Raw genomic sequence first — 10746 nt, 5'->3', positions numbered from 1 at the left:
ATATATAGTAGTACGAACGTAAGGTTATACTACTACCTTCGTCAACTATATATATATATATATATATACTAGTACAAGTAAATAGTACCCTAGGGGGCAATAATTTCCCTCTAGATTAAATCCAAATCGTGAGCATAGAGAATACATCATAGCCTAGACTGCAGCAGACTCCGCTTAATTAGGCGGCGTCCGATTAAATAGGGCAGGTCTCGTTAAGCTGGCGATGGCGCTCGTAGGCGGGGTCTAACGAGCGTGCTCGCACGGGCGGCGTACCTGGCTTGCAGGGACAGGTGACGGCAGACAGGAAGCAGGTGGTCTTGCAGTACGAGCACTGCCTCTCATCGTCCTGCAGCAGCTCAAACGCCTCTCTCTCAGCCGTCGTCGTTCCCTAGGCAACGAACACACGCGAGCTTCACATCACTGCATCAAATACTATTTACTCTACTGTCTCTGTCAAATGTGAGTCTTTCCTGAACTCACTACCAATTACACTACAGCCCATATCCGCCCTCTCACGTTTCTCATAATGTTCTCTCTCTCTCTCTGTCTCTCCCTATATCCCTTCTCTCTCTCGTTCTTAATCACTCTCCATCTGTTATCCTCCCTCCTTTTCCCACTATCTCCCTCTTTCTTCCCTCCTCTGTCTCTCTCTTGCTGGCTCTCTCTCTCTCTCTCTCTCTCTCTCTGACTCTGTCTGTCTATCTCTCTCTCTCTCCCTCTCTACTTCTCTTTCTCTCTCTCCCCCCTCTTTCCTTCCCCTCTCTCTCCCCCTCCCCTCTCCCCTCTCTTTCCCTGCTTCTCCTCCTTCCCTCTTACCTTCTCCAGCAGAGCCTTGCGCAGCTTCTTCTCCTGCTCGACCATGAGCAGCATGTCGGTGTGCGTTGCCGCGGCGATTGACAGGTCGAGCACGTCTGGGTCGGCGGCCATCTTGCAGACGAGCTCCTCGTGAGAGAACACGCAGTGGCGCTGGTGTAGCCGGTAGTTCTCGATGCACTTACGCCCCATCGGTATCTGCAGCAACGCACGCGCGAGACACTCGGATAACGATTATTGTTACTACTGTAGAGACAGATATCTGCAGGATTGCACATGGCAAATATTCAGATGATTATTACTATTGTAGAGACGCGAAGGTATTCTGTGTCTAAGCTAGATCTGTAATGCAATAGAGTCTAGATTGGCTTATATCCACAGGTATCAATCACTATATATTGTGCTATTGCTAATTATTCTTAATTGTAATTACTAAACTCGTTCAAGTAAATAATAACTGATATTTAACAATGTAGTTAATGATGATAATAATAATAAAATCACCTTTAATAACATAATGAAATTATGATAATTAAGTAATTATTATTTATGATAATAATCAATCTGATAATAATATCTAGGATAATTAATTATGCCAATAAATACCGGCGGCATCTTCTCCGGAGAGCACTCGACTTAGCTGGACCGTGTCAAACCAGAACAAAATGCCGCATAGAAAGTGTGAAATTACCCAGTCGGCCGGTGTGAAGTTGACAGCCTCGGCGCAGTTGTATCCCTGGTTGAGTCCTGCGTGGTAGGCGCGCGGGAAGGTGATGACAAACTCACCAGCCTGCTGGTCCGTACGCACAACCTGCAACGACGCGCGCAGCACAACGACGCATAAGTACTCGACAAACAAGAAGCAATGCAAGCAGTTTGCCACTTTCGCTCGATCCCTCGTGAATGATTCAGTTTCTGCGGAGTTGTGCCTTCGTTCCGAAGTCGAACCAATTCTTGACGGCAGGTGAGTCTCGAATGCCGATTCAAAGAAGTTCATTTCTTCTACTGAATCCATGCACATATGAACATCTCTCTGAAAGCTATGTACACAGACACACACGCATGCACACATACCCACGCACGCACGCACACGCATGCACGCACACACACACACACACCTCTGTTAGCTACGCACACATACATATATGTCTCGGTGAGCTATGCACACGCACGCACGCACACACATGACCGCAGCACGTGAGACAATGAGACACGCGAGACAACAGCCTCCGCGCCAGGGAAAAAAATACTTTTTTTTTTCACGGGAGCTCTTTTTCAAGTCTGTGAAAAAAACAGCTCTCGTCAAAAATTTCATGGGAGCTATTTTGAGCCTCACGCGAGCGATTTTAGGAGAGGTTTGAAGAGCGAATCGCTCATCGCTCGGATCGCTCCCGTGTATTTTTTACCCTGGTCCGCGCGCGACACTCACCGACACGCCCTTGGTCATGAGCAGGTTGGGATGCAGCGTGGTGACTAACTGATGCAGTAGGTCCGGCTGCGCTTCAAACAGCTCCGGCGCTTGCGCCTTCATCACCGCTTCAAACTGGTCGGCGTCGCGACTCGGCACGCCGTACCACGTCTTCGGTTCGCCCCTGCTCGGCACGAGACACAGCGTGTGCGTTACAACCGACGTAGAGGCGATAGCGACGTAACGTAACGTAACGTAACGTAATGCGACATAACATGATGAAACGTAATGTATCGTCCGGTTCCGTAATGTAGCATAATGCCATGTAACGTGATGTGACATAACACAGTGAAACGTAACAAAACACGTAATGTTAGCCAACGTAACATAACACGTAATGTAACATAACACAGTGAAACGTAACATAACACAGTGAAACGTAGCATATCGTAATGTCAGCCAACGTAACATAACACGTAATGTAACATAACACAGTGAAACGTAACATAACACAGTGAAACGTAGCATAACGTAATGTCAGCCAACGTAACATAACACGTAATGTAACATAACACAGTGAAGCATAACATAACACAGTGAAACGTAGCATAACGTAATGTCAGCCAACGTAACATAACACGTAATGTAACATAACACGTAATGTAACATAACACAGTGAAACGTAGCATAACGTAACAAAACACGTAATGTCACGTGATGTAACATAACATGTAATGTATTCCAATTGCAACTACAATGTAATGTGTGTGTATGTGTGTGTGTGTGTGTGTGTGTCGCTTTTGCTATAAAAGTAAAATCAATTTAGCTGCAGAAATCGAGTTTTACTCTTCAACACTGAACAAAGTCGTTACAGTCACCACGTGCCAACAGAGGAAGACGTATTCATTCTTCGCGCAAAATTCAAACATCTGAGCATACTCACCAGTGCAGATAGTTGATGGAGTAGCTCCAGTGGTCCTCTATGTGCCAGCAGAAGGCAGAGAAGCACATGCCAACGTAGAGCCACGGCACCTAAACACACACCGCAGCAACACAGAGACGGTTAAACGGACGCACGTAACAATAACAGTAACCCGAAATCATTCGCGCCCGTACCCGGCTGCCATCTCTACACGCAGTGTTCATTCCCTACTGCTCTATCGCAGGATCCAACTTCGAACAAGGTGTGAGCGGATGTTGACTAAGCCGAGACATGACCATATATATTCATGCTCGAGGGCCCGCCAGCCGGCTAACAAACCACCTGAATCTTCTACTCGAGCGATTTCATTGCATGCACTCACGTAAATGACAAATTCGTCTCCTTGACCTTCATGGAGCCACCTGTACGGTCCGCCCAATCTCTGTCACCCACGAACACTTGTGATGCACGCGACCATAAGTGCCATCAATTAGCGGAGGACAGATAACCGATGGAGGAAAGGAACGAAGAGGTTTCTCATTGGTCACGCATAGTCAGAGGGAAGGATGAAAAAATTGCCGTGGGTATCTCAGGCAGCCGGGCGGAGCCGCGGGAAGGGATGCGCGAATCTCTCGCTCAGTCGCTCAGTCTCGCGGGGACGTCTCACCTTCATGCCGGAGATGTCGGCGTTGATGTAGCGCAGCACGGACGCGCTCAGCACGGACAGGTTGTTGAGGTTCCAGGGGGCGCTGACGTACTGCTCATCGTCGTCGGGGAACAGCTGCCTCGTCGCCGCCGTCGGGAAGCCGCTGCCGCTCTCCCGCGTGCTCACGTCGGCGCCGTACTCCACCGACACGTCCTCGGCGACCTCGCGCGTCAGACGCCAGAACTCGCGCTCGACGACGTCGCACGGCACCATCTGGCGGCGAGAAAAACGAATTAATCGCATCAATTTCTTTGTTGTTTTTTTGTTTAGTTTTTTTTTTTTGGTGGGAAAGCATGTAGAACGGTGCTTTAGCATGTTAATTTTGCGATACGGAAGTACTGACGTAATACTATAGGTTTAATGGATGAAGGGTAGCCTCCTTTAGTGGCACGAGATATACCGGTTACAGCATCTAGGTATTTCCGGAATGCGATGATTTTATCAAGCGAGTAAAATCAATATTCGCGACCGAGCAGCCTATGATTTTATTCCACCAGAATCAACGTTGCCCATAACCTCACGACAGCAAGTCGCCTTAACCTCAGCAAATAACTAAAAAAGAAATTCACGAAACAACTGTGCAAGAGTGCGAGCGGTCGAGAGATTCACTACTCTACTCGAGTGGTTGGACCGTCAGTGCGTTAGACTGTCGACACGTACGTGTACGGGCATGTTGAAGTGCTCCGCCTTGAAGGTGTCGGCCATCTCTCCGAACGTCTGCAGGCTGTACTGCCGCGTCGTGTAGTTGAAGCCGTACGGCTCCCTTGGCTTGTCGCACTCCTGCGGGACGAGCGACGACGATTACTCGGAGGTAATGACGTCACGTATGCAGTGCATCACGCCATGTTTTATCGTTATTCCACGGCACAACCCTACCCCTAACTCTAACCCACTAACCCTAACTCTAACTCTAACCACTAACCATAAGTCTAACCACTAACCCTAACTCTAATCCCTAACCCTCACTCTAACGACTAACCCAAACTCTAACACCTAACCCTAACTCTAACCACTAACCCTAACTCTAACCCCCTAACCCTAACTCTAACCAATAACCCTAACCCTAACTCTAACCCTAACTCTAACCAATAACCCTAACTCTAATCGCTAACGATAAACACTAAGCTCCCTTAGTGGAAGGCTCCCTCGGCCGTCGGATCGTCCTGTATCACTTCGCATCACCTCGTTTCACATCACGTTAATTTGCAGTTTACAAGTCAGCCACTAAGCGGACGTGTGAAATCAGACCGCTGTACTAATAACGCACTCAATGATGCACCAACGTATGCAACGCATCCCGCTGCATTATATCATTATTGCACGGTGACACCCAAAACCTAATCCTAAACCCTAAAAGCCAAGCCTAACCCTAACACAGCACTACATCTATACATGTAGCCCCCACAGGCTTTCCCACGCAGGCGCCGCGCTGTCGACGCGCGCGATTACCGACCTGGCGCACGCATTGAGGGCATCTCCAGTCGCCAGAGGGCAGCGCGGGCAGCGGTGGCACGAGGCAGAACATGTGGTAGGTGTTGTCGCAGCTTTCGCAGATCAGCAGCTTGTCCTCCTCCTCTCCTCGCCCGCACGTCAGACACACATACTTCTCAGCCTGCAGAGGGAGGACACGCGGCGTTGATGTGATGGCTGGTAGATCTAGTAGCCCTCTCTACGTCTATATTTATTCTAACTTTCTAAGCCCTTTACATATCTAGTCTTCCACTATAACTGACGCAGTAGGCCTATAGCAGGTGTATTATCTAACCATTCACAACCGCTAACATCTCACACATGGTAGCATGTATGCTATCTAACCCATCACAACTTCTTACATCTTCCACAGTGCAGCATGCAAGCTATCTAACCCTTTACAACCTCTTACATCTCACACATGGTAGCAGGTGTGCTATTTAACCTTTCGCAACCTCTTACATCTCACACAATGTAGCAGGTGCACATTCTACGCCCTCACAGCCCCTTCTACATCCCACACATGGTAGCAGATTCACAACCTAACCTCTCACAACCTGCTACATCTTCACAATGTAGCAGGTGCACATTCTAACTCTTCACAACCCCGCAACATCTCACACGCCCCACCTACCGATTCCAGAAGCAACAAACCACAGTTACCTTTCCCCTCCGTCACTGTAGATCACGGTACAAGACACCACAGTAAGAGAGCATCACGATAGGTCCTAGACACCATCCTACAGCCCACGCGTACCATCTAGATTCACGTTTGAGAGGCTAACTGACCACCGGGAATTTCTACTAGATCTACTCGAGTGACTTCATTGTGCGCACTCACATAACTGATGAGCTTCGTCTCCCTGCCCTTGGTGGCGCCACCTGCTTGATCTTTGTCTCCTGCAAACGTCTCGCCTATAAACAAGTGCACAGCTCTGCTGCATTTCGACAGTCCATAGAAAGGAAACATATCCGGGGGGGAGGGATGTAAAGGAACTGTCGTTTTCCACTGCCGGTAGTTTACATAACAACTCATAATCTGACCAATACTCGAGTCGAATTTAAATGATTTTTAATCGATTGAAAATTACACGTCCGTCTTCAGATTTGCAGTTAGAACAAGTAAAACCTGAGAAAGCGAGCAGGATAAATTCAGTCAGCAATAATAAATGAGTAAAACACTAGCAGATGAACAATGCAATCTCAGCTATACCTATAACACATGTAACAGCTGCCTTTGGTCCTGGGCCGTAGAACTGCAGTCGTTTCAGCTCCTTGTTGGCCTCGTAGTCGACGGATATCTTCTCCTGTTAGTCACAAACACAGACACACAAACACATCGTAATAACATACATATATAATGTGAATAACGTACAAATAAAATCAACTGTAGCGAGCGTCAGAGCTTTGATCAAAATGGCTGTGGCTCTGACGTATCAGCAGCATATACCATGTATACTGCGACGTTTAAAATTAACGTCTCGAAGCCATCTGCGCGCTCGTCACGCGCGGTATCGAGCGACTTATGTGGTGTCACGCTCCGTACCTCGACGATCGCCTCCTTGGCGACTCGTTTCGATCGTCGCGACGTCACCGATTCTGGCCGTTGGGCGTTCGACTTCGCGTCTTTTCCCGTCTTGGTTTGGCCGCCCTGCGAACGTGTGCGCAATAGCGGTGTGAATTTTACGTTGAAGACTAATCTTACCTATACGCTACTGCACCTAAAACGTCCGACCTTCTTATTCTGGTTGCTTTGTGCTACTAGTAACCTCGTAACAATGACGTTACACAATCCAAGGAACGATGACTAATAAAAAAGTCAAAATATTAATAAAAAACAACAATGCATCGCTACTCAGAAATGCGCTGAGTCGACGTTCAAGTAGTTTTGGGGTTGATTGATTGCCAGGGAAATGAAGCCATCCTTCAACCCATCTTTGATAGGCATCACAGAACGACACCCTGCTCGCCTCACCTCTTTGTTTAGGCGTAATCCGGCTGCAAAGATATCGTACGGGTAGAGGATCCTGTCGTAGTGCTGCTTCAGCATTCCAGCCATGCCCTTGCTGGGCGTCGACATGAACCCCATGAGCCGGCTGACATTCGGCCAGAGCTTTCGCAGTGTGACAGTCTCGTACCCTCCCTCATCCTTCACCACCTAGACGACAAAGTACGAAGAAGGTTGAGCACGAGCTTGGGTTACTCCTCGCGGTTTACGAGCCGAGTGTGCACACGACTGATCAGTCTTGTACTAGCATTATAGTTTCTAGTGTCAGATATGAAAGAGCCGGCCATTTTAACATAGAGATTTCAAGATCGTACATGCCGCTGCCTATTTTACTAAAGATTTCAAAATTCGTTTTTAATTCGTTCGATTTATATATAATTTTAATGCCAGACATTTGTTGATGATGAAGTCAAGATTCCTCACCTTTCTCAGCCTGTACAGATCCAACACTGTTTTGTCAACAGTGGGAAGCTTCAGTGGCGACCCCTGTAGAGTGAATTACATAACAATAAATGCACGATACATCAAAACATATAAGTTCTCATCCTTTCGTTAGCATACGGATATATTCCCAAATGCATTCATTCAGATCAAATTTATAAATAAAAACATGTGGTTTTTACAATTACCTGAAGCTCCCAGAACTTGGAAATTTTGTCGAAAAACTCCAGCCTCACGCGTGTTGTCGCCTGCGAGATAAAAAAACATGTGGACGCTATTATAAGGGTTGTCTGCCAATCGGCTGTGTCTCGTAACAATGCCCAGATATAGTACAAAAATTATTCAAAAGGATCAGATTTTTTCCAAAATTATTCAGATCAAAACTCTTCTGTAATTCAAATGCAAGCACATTATTTGCTTTCTAAAAAGTCCATGTCATTCCAGCTATTCGTGGTCCATAATAAATAGATGTTTTCACCTACCTCTAGTTCGCTAAGCCTCTGAATACGTGGTGAGAACTTAAATCTGTCCACATCAATAGCAAAGGGTGGCTGCCACTCCTAGAACATACAATGAGGACTCGGTAATCTCCCAGGTGGCTTACACGACTCTATATACATCGACTTGTGGGTCACCCAGTTCAGCATACGAAATGTCCCCGTTCACTTTAATCTCGGATTCACTTCAAAACATGAATAAGTAATTCACGACTAGTCTACAATTCAGAGAATGAATCAGAAGTTTTAGCTTTGCATTTTTTGAACTTTGTGACATTTCAGCATATGACTGAGAAAGGGATGGATCGACTTTAGCTCGAGAATCATGGCTGCCACGTTGACGTGATTTGAGATAGAACGATCCCCGCCCGATTTTCACCTTACATTTAGCGTGATACTGATAGGGGAAATCAGGCTGGTCACACAGTCAACACATACTATTACTAGTTTAAACTACATGACATGTGGGTTTCTTCTGATTTTGTGTTAACTACCAGTGACAATTGATTGCGCAACAATCAGCATATGCCAATTAGTTAATGTGCTCTCGTCCATTCCATTGTGATGATTGTGCTCCGATAGATTATCGGTGACCTGATCAGAAGTTGATCTGTACGACTGACACGTAAGTTAATGGTTTTCTTTCTACACACCTGCTACATAGATATGTATTGCTTACCGGCGGTGGTATTATTTTACATATCCCATGCTTCTCTGCCTCTGGTCTTATTTTTGCAATAAAGCCAAGGGGGTCGAGCCAGTCGTCTCCGAGTGGATGATATACGGGGCACTCGGGTGGGCGAATAAACTCCTCGGGGGAAAACATCCTTCAGATGTTTCAGATGTTTGTGTAAGTGTTATTAAAGATAACTTACATTATCCTAAACAAAAGAAAACAGCTTCTGTAATCACAAATTTTTCAACAACAACCTGGTGCCTAACAACATCCAAGTGTAAACCACTTATACGCGGTAAGCATATAAAGTAATCCGAGGGCGGTGAAGCAGTTTTTTCATTAGACTTGTATTATTATTACTTAGTTTTTACTCACTTACGTAAACAACGTAAAAAATACATCATTTATGTAACGATTTGGTAACAAGCCACGGTTTATATGCGTTTTATAAGATTCCCATTACATTTTTGCGGATTGATTTCTGGAGGCTCGGTTTACAGTATTCATGACATGAAACGAGTACTTTAATTGGGCGAGCTTTATAAGAGTGGCGAATGTGTACTCTGTTTACGGACCTGCTTTCGGCGGAACACTCAAAATGGCGTCAGCCGCAACAAAATCTGCACAAACTACCCAAACATTCAGGTTTATTATCATAATTTTACGTTGTTAATGTAGATTTCGCATAATGGTGACGATTCCATGTCTTAGAGTATTACTATTCAACCAAATTTCACTCCAAATTTCTCTATCTGTGTATATAATATCATAAACGGTATTTGTTGCGTAGGCCTACATCATTCATATGATTTATAAATTACTGTTACTAGTGTTAGTGTTATTACAATCTGACAATCATCGTTGTGATGAATAATGGCAAATTTAAATAGAAATGAAGTTATGATAATAATGTTGAGCGTTTGTGACGCTATGTCAAATTATTAAATTTTTTCGTGAGCAGGACAGACACAGCAAAGCCAAAGAACAATCATAATGGTCGATCGAAGTCCCCGAAACGTAAAAAGCAAGCTGACGAGTTGCCAAGCATTGCTGAGCGGCTGGCGAATCTCAGACCGTCACGAGAGTTACTAGAACACTACAGGTTACACAATTATAAACATAGCGTTCTGTGATTGATTATGATATCACAACATACTGCATGATGGTTGCTGAAATATTACTGTTGAAATCTAACTTGGTCTGTTCCACGGTTGACCACATTGACATTCATTTCATCATCTACATTTCATCGTTCAGTCACTTGTGTTACAAATGGCTTAATGTGTCACTAATCAGGTGTTCAAATCCGTAGCCTGCAATGATTGAGTATGAACATGCCTAATAACTTGTTTCTGTGATCTACATTTACTCTGAGCTTGCTTTATTCCTATTGCTTATTGCTTTGTTTGTATTCATGCATTGTTTCCGCTCGCAGAGAGAAGATTGCGCAGTACGATGAGGAACATGAGGTCCTCACCAAGAAGCTTGATGACTGCATGGCTCTGTGCGAGAAACAGGTACTTACTAGAACTTCCCTGACATCCCAAACTTACTTAAGTGTGTGTCAGGCATTACCTCTGTTTCGAGTAATACACGTGAACCAGTGGAAAAATTAATTTTTTTCTTTCCGGGGCTCTTTTTGCAAAACCCCCCAAAATTTCGGGGGCTACTTTTTCATTTTCCAGGGCTCTTTTTCCACTTTCTAGGGCGACTTTTTTCCAGGGCTGTTTCCTCAAATGTACACACAAGCACAGTAGCTAATACACACTCGTGGGGGCGCGGCCACACCAGACACTCGTCTCACG

The 10746-nt window shown here is 45.5% G+C and overlaps 1 protein-coding gene across 1 annotated transcript in view; it reads right to left on the bottom strand.

Annotated features, from left to right (window-relative positions):
- Positions 1-10746, bottom strand: part of LOC106815765 (lysine-specific demethylase 5C-like) — a 35354-nt gene that overhangs the window by 18224 nt on the left and 6384 nt on the right. The window contains exons 12-28 of the mRNA XM_014820272.1: positions 10391-10443; positions 8945-9092; positions 8251-8328; positions 7957-8016; positions 7751-7813; positions 7295-7477; positions 6866-6970; positions 6533-6626; positions 6161-6234; positions 5303-5461; positions 4510-4629; positions 3811-4062; positions 3165-3253; positions 2243-2405; positions 1505-1624; positions 817-1011; positions 274-388 (exon numbers count right to left, since the gene is read on the bottom strand). Coding sequence (XP_014675758.1) covers positions 274-388; positions 817-1011; positions 1505-1624; positions 2243-2405; positions 3165-3253; positions 3811-4062; positions 4510-4629; positions 5303-5461; positions 6161-6234; positions 6533-6626; positions 6866-6970; positions 7295-7477; positions 7751-7813; positions 7957-8016; positions 8251-8328; positions 8945-9092; positions 10391-10443 — 2071 coding nt within the window. The remainder of the gene's footprint in view (positions 1-273; positions 389-816; positions 1012-1504; positions 1625-2242; positions 2406-3164; positions 3254-3810; positions 4063-4509; positions 4630-5302; positions 5462-6160; positions 6235-6532; positions 6627-6865; positions 6971-7294; positions 7478-7750; positions 7814-7956; positions 8017-8250; positions 8329-8944; positions 9093-10390; positions 10444-10746) is intronic.

This window comes from Priapulus caudatus, unplaced genomic scaffold, assembly GCF_000485595.1.
Source record: "Priapulus caudatus unplaced genomic scaffold, Priapulus_caudatus-5.0.1 Scaffold1195, whole genome shotgun sequence".
Taxonomy (NCBI): Eukaryota; Metazoa; Priapulida; class Priapulimorpha; order Priapulimorphida; family Priapulidae; genus Priapulus; species Priapulus caudatus.
The sequence above is the reverse complement of the archived record's forward strand: the minus strand, read 5'-3'. Positions and strand labels throughout refer to the sequence as shown.